This window comes from Dipodomys merriami, unplaced genomic scaffold (genome assembly GCF_024711535.1).
Source record: "Dipodomys merriami isolate MVZ:Mamm:240054 unplaced genomic scaffold, mDipMer1.0.p SCAF_25, whole genome shotgun sequence".
Lineage (NCBI taxonomy): Eukaryota > Metazoa > Chordata > Mammalia > Rodentia > Heteromyidae > Dipodomys > Dipodomys merriami.
Window position 1 is genome coordinate 9,185,803 of NW_027203937.1, and position 2,800 is coordinate 9,188,602.

General features: G+C 42.6%; 1 protein-coding gene across 1 annotated transcript; it reads right to left on the reverse strand.

Annotated features, from left to right (window-relative positions):
- Positions 1-2,260: 2,260 nt before the first annotated feature.
- On the reverse strand, positions 2,261-2,800 carry LOC138836155 (large ribosomal subunit protein uL22-like). Its single transcript, XM_070034657.1, has one exon. The coding sequence runs from the start codon at positions 2,798-2,800 to the stop codon at positions 2,261-2,263; it is 540 nt and encodes a 179-aa protein (XP_069890758.1).

Consider the following 2,800-nt stretch of genomic DNA (forward strand, 5'->3'; position numbering starts at 1 on the left):
GGATACTGGTCTAACTGGCTCCATCTTAGCATCTTGGTGAATGGTTGTGGTTTGAAGCCAGTCCAGGCAGGAAAATCCCTTGAGTCTCTTACCTCCAGTTAATCACACAAAAAAAGCCAGAAGTGAGGTGTGGCTCAAATGGTAGAGCACTAAGCTTTGAGCAAAAAAGCTCAGGAACAGTGCCCAGGCCCTCAGTTCAAGACCCAGAACCCATCCAAACATACATGCACAGAGAGAGAGAGAGAGAGAGAGAGAGAGAGAGAGAGAGAGAGAGAGAGAGAGAGAGAGAGAGAGAGAGAGAGAGAGAGAGAGAGAGAGAGAGAGAGAGAGAGAGAGAGAGAGAGATCCCAGGGTTCTTGGCAGAAATGTTGCCGTAGCTACACGTGAGATTATGAGGAATGATCTTTCCCTGTGCAAACACTATAGCATCAGCTTGGGGCAAGAGTACCAGAGACATTGGGATATATGTATATATGTATATGTATATATATGTGTGTGTGTGTGTATCTTCTTCCCTGTCCTTCCCTGTCCTTCCCTGCCATTCCCTGCCCTTCCCTGCCCTTCCCTGCCCTTCCCTGCCCTTCCCTGCACTTCCCTTCCCTTCCCTTCCCTTCCCTTCCCTTCTCTTCCCCTAGCTTGAACTCTGGGCTTGCACTTTCAATCAGCATATTGATAATGGCTGGCTCTCTGCCACTCGAGTCCTGTCTCCAGTCGAGTATTTTGCTGGGTATTTTGGAGAAAGAGTCTCTTCGGATTTTTCTGCTTGGGCTGGCTTCAAACCACAACCCCTTGATCTCAACTTCCTGTGTAGCTAGGATTACAGGTATAAGCCACCTCTACCTGACATAGGTAAAAATCTGTGGCCTGTCTGCTCATTTTTTTGACATTATCTTTCATGGACCAGAAGTGTTGTTTTAATGAAGCCAAGCTCATCAATTCTTTCTTTAATGGATTATGACTCTCATGTTGTATGCAAAATATCATCTTCATACCGAGGTCATTTAAGTCCCCCCCCCCTTATGAAACTCCCAAGAATCCTTAGGGTTTTGTATTTTGCACTTTAAAATTTAAAAATATAATAATTTTACTTTAAATTATTTTTTGAAAAAAAGATCTAAAGTCTCTCTGTGTGTGTGAGTGTGAATGTGTGTGCGTGTTGACAGTAAGACTTGAACTCAGGACCTTGAGCTCTCATTTGGCTTTTTTACTCAAGGCTGATGCTCTACCATTTGAGTCACAGCTTTACTTCTGGCTTTTTGCTGGTTAAATGGAGATATGAGTGTTACTGATTTTTCTGCCCAGTGTAGCTTCAAACTGCAATCCTCCAATCTCATCCTCTGGTGTGGCTTGGATTCAAGGTGTGAGCCACCATGTTCAGCAGGTCTGTCTTAATTCATTTATCTGCATGTGCTTGTCTATTTGTTCCAAAACTGTTTGCTGAAAAGACTGTCTTTGCTCCAATGTGTTGTCTCTGCTCCTTTGTTGAAGATCAGTTGACTGTATTTATGAAGGTCTATTTCTGGGCTCTTTATTTTGTTCCATTGATCTATTGTTTAACCAGTACAACACCGTCTTTAGCATAGGTCTTGAAGCTTTCTAGTTTTGTTCTTTACCTTTCACTCCGTGTGGCTTCTCTGTAATTTTAAACCTCCAGGTCCTGGCTCACAAAGATGCTTTATGGGATACCTTCAAACTTGTCCCCTGCCCACTTTTTAATCTATAAAACTTTCATGACTTGGATGGAATTAAAGAACCAGCAATACTGAAAACAAACAAACTCATTATGTTTTAAGGTCCACTTCAGTGACATCTTCTTTACAAAGCCTTCTCCACATTTCTCAGACACAGACAATTATTCTGTCTTGTGTGTTCCAGCAATCATTTGCTTGTGGGGCTGTAAAACACCATCCTGAGGATAGGAAGAATGCTTGTGCCACTTATCTATGTCCAGTGCATGGTGTAGCTAGGATCTCGTAGATGCTCAATTAATGACTGTTGAATGAATAAAGGACATGATAAATACATCATTGTAAATGAATCTGTCTTCTTAGGAGCAGGTATGTCATTGGTCCTTAGGGTTGTGCCTAGCAACCTCCATTGGATATGTAGTTAGTTATGGAGACAGACATGATGAAAATGAGCTATCAGAGTGGTATCATAGAGGGAGATTTGCCAGCTTGAGTGGTAGCTGTGGGAACATAGGAAGATTTTGAAATAAGTTAGCATTTTTTTATTTATTTGTGTTTATTTTATGCTAAATTTATTCCCGTGCCATAAATGTTTGTTTCTTCAGTTTCTTCTGGGATACCTTTTTCTTCTGTGCAAGCTCCTCCTCTGGTTTAGGAACAATCTGCTCCTTCTCAGTAAGGATCATCTCAATGTGGCAGGGGGAGCTCATGGATGGGTTAATCCTACCATGGGCTCTGTAAGTTTGGCGGCGCATCTTAGGTGCTTTGTTCACCTGGATGTGTTCAATGACCAGGGAGTCTACATCTAAACCCTTCAGTTCTGCATTACTCTCTGCATTCTTAAGCATGTGCAGCAGAAATTCAGCACTCTTTTTGGGCCAACCCCACTGTTTGGCCTGGGCACACCTGCCAACTCCACCATTGTAACGCCGGAATGGCACACATTGCTTCTTTAATGTGACATCTTTCAGATACTTGGTCGCTTTTTGGATATGCATACCCTTGATGGCCTGGGCTGTTTCTCTGGTGTTCTTAAAGTGTACATGAAGATTGGAACCTCTTAACTTGCATGATTTTGTGGGGTTTTCTGGGTCTAAAGAGTGGCGAACCAT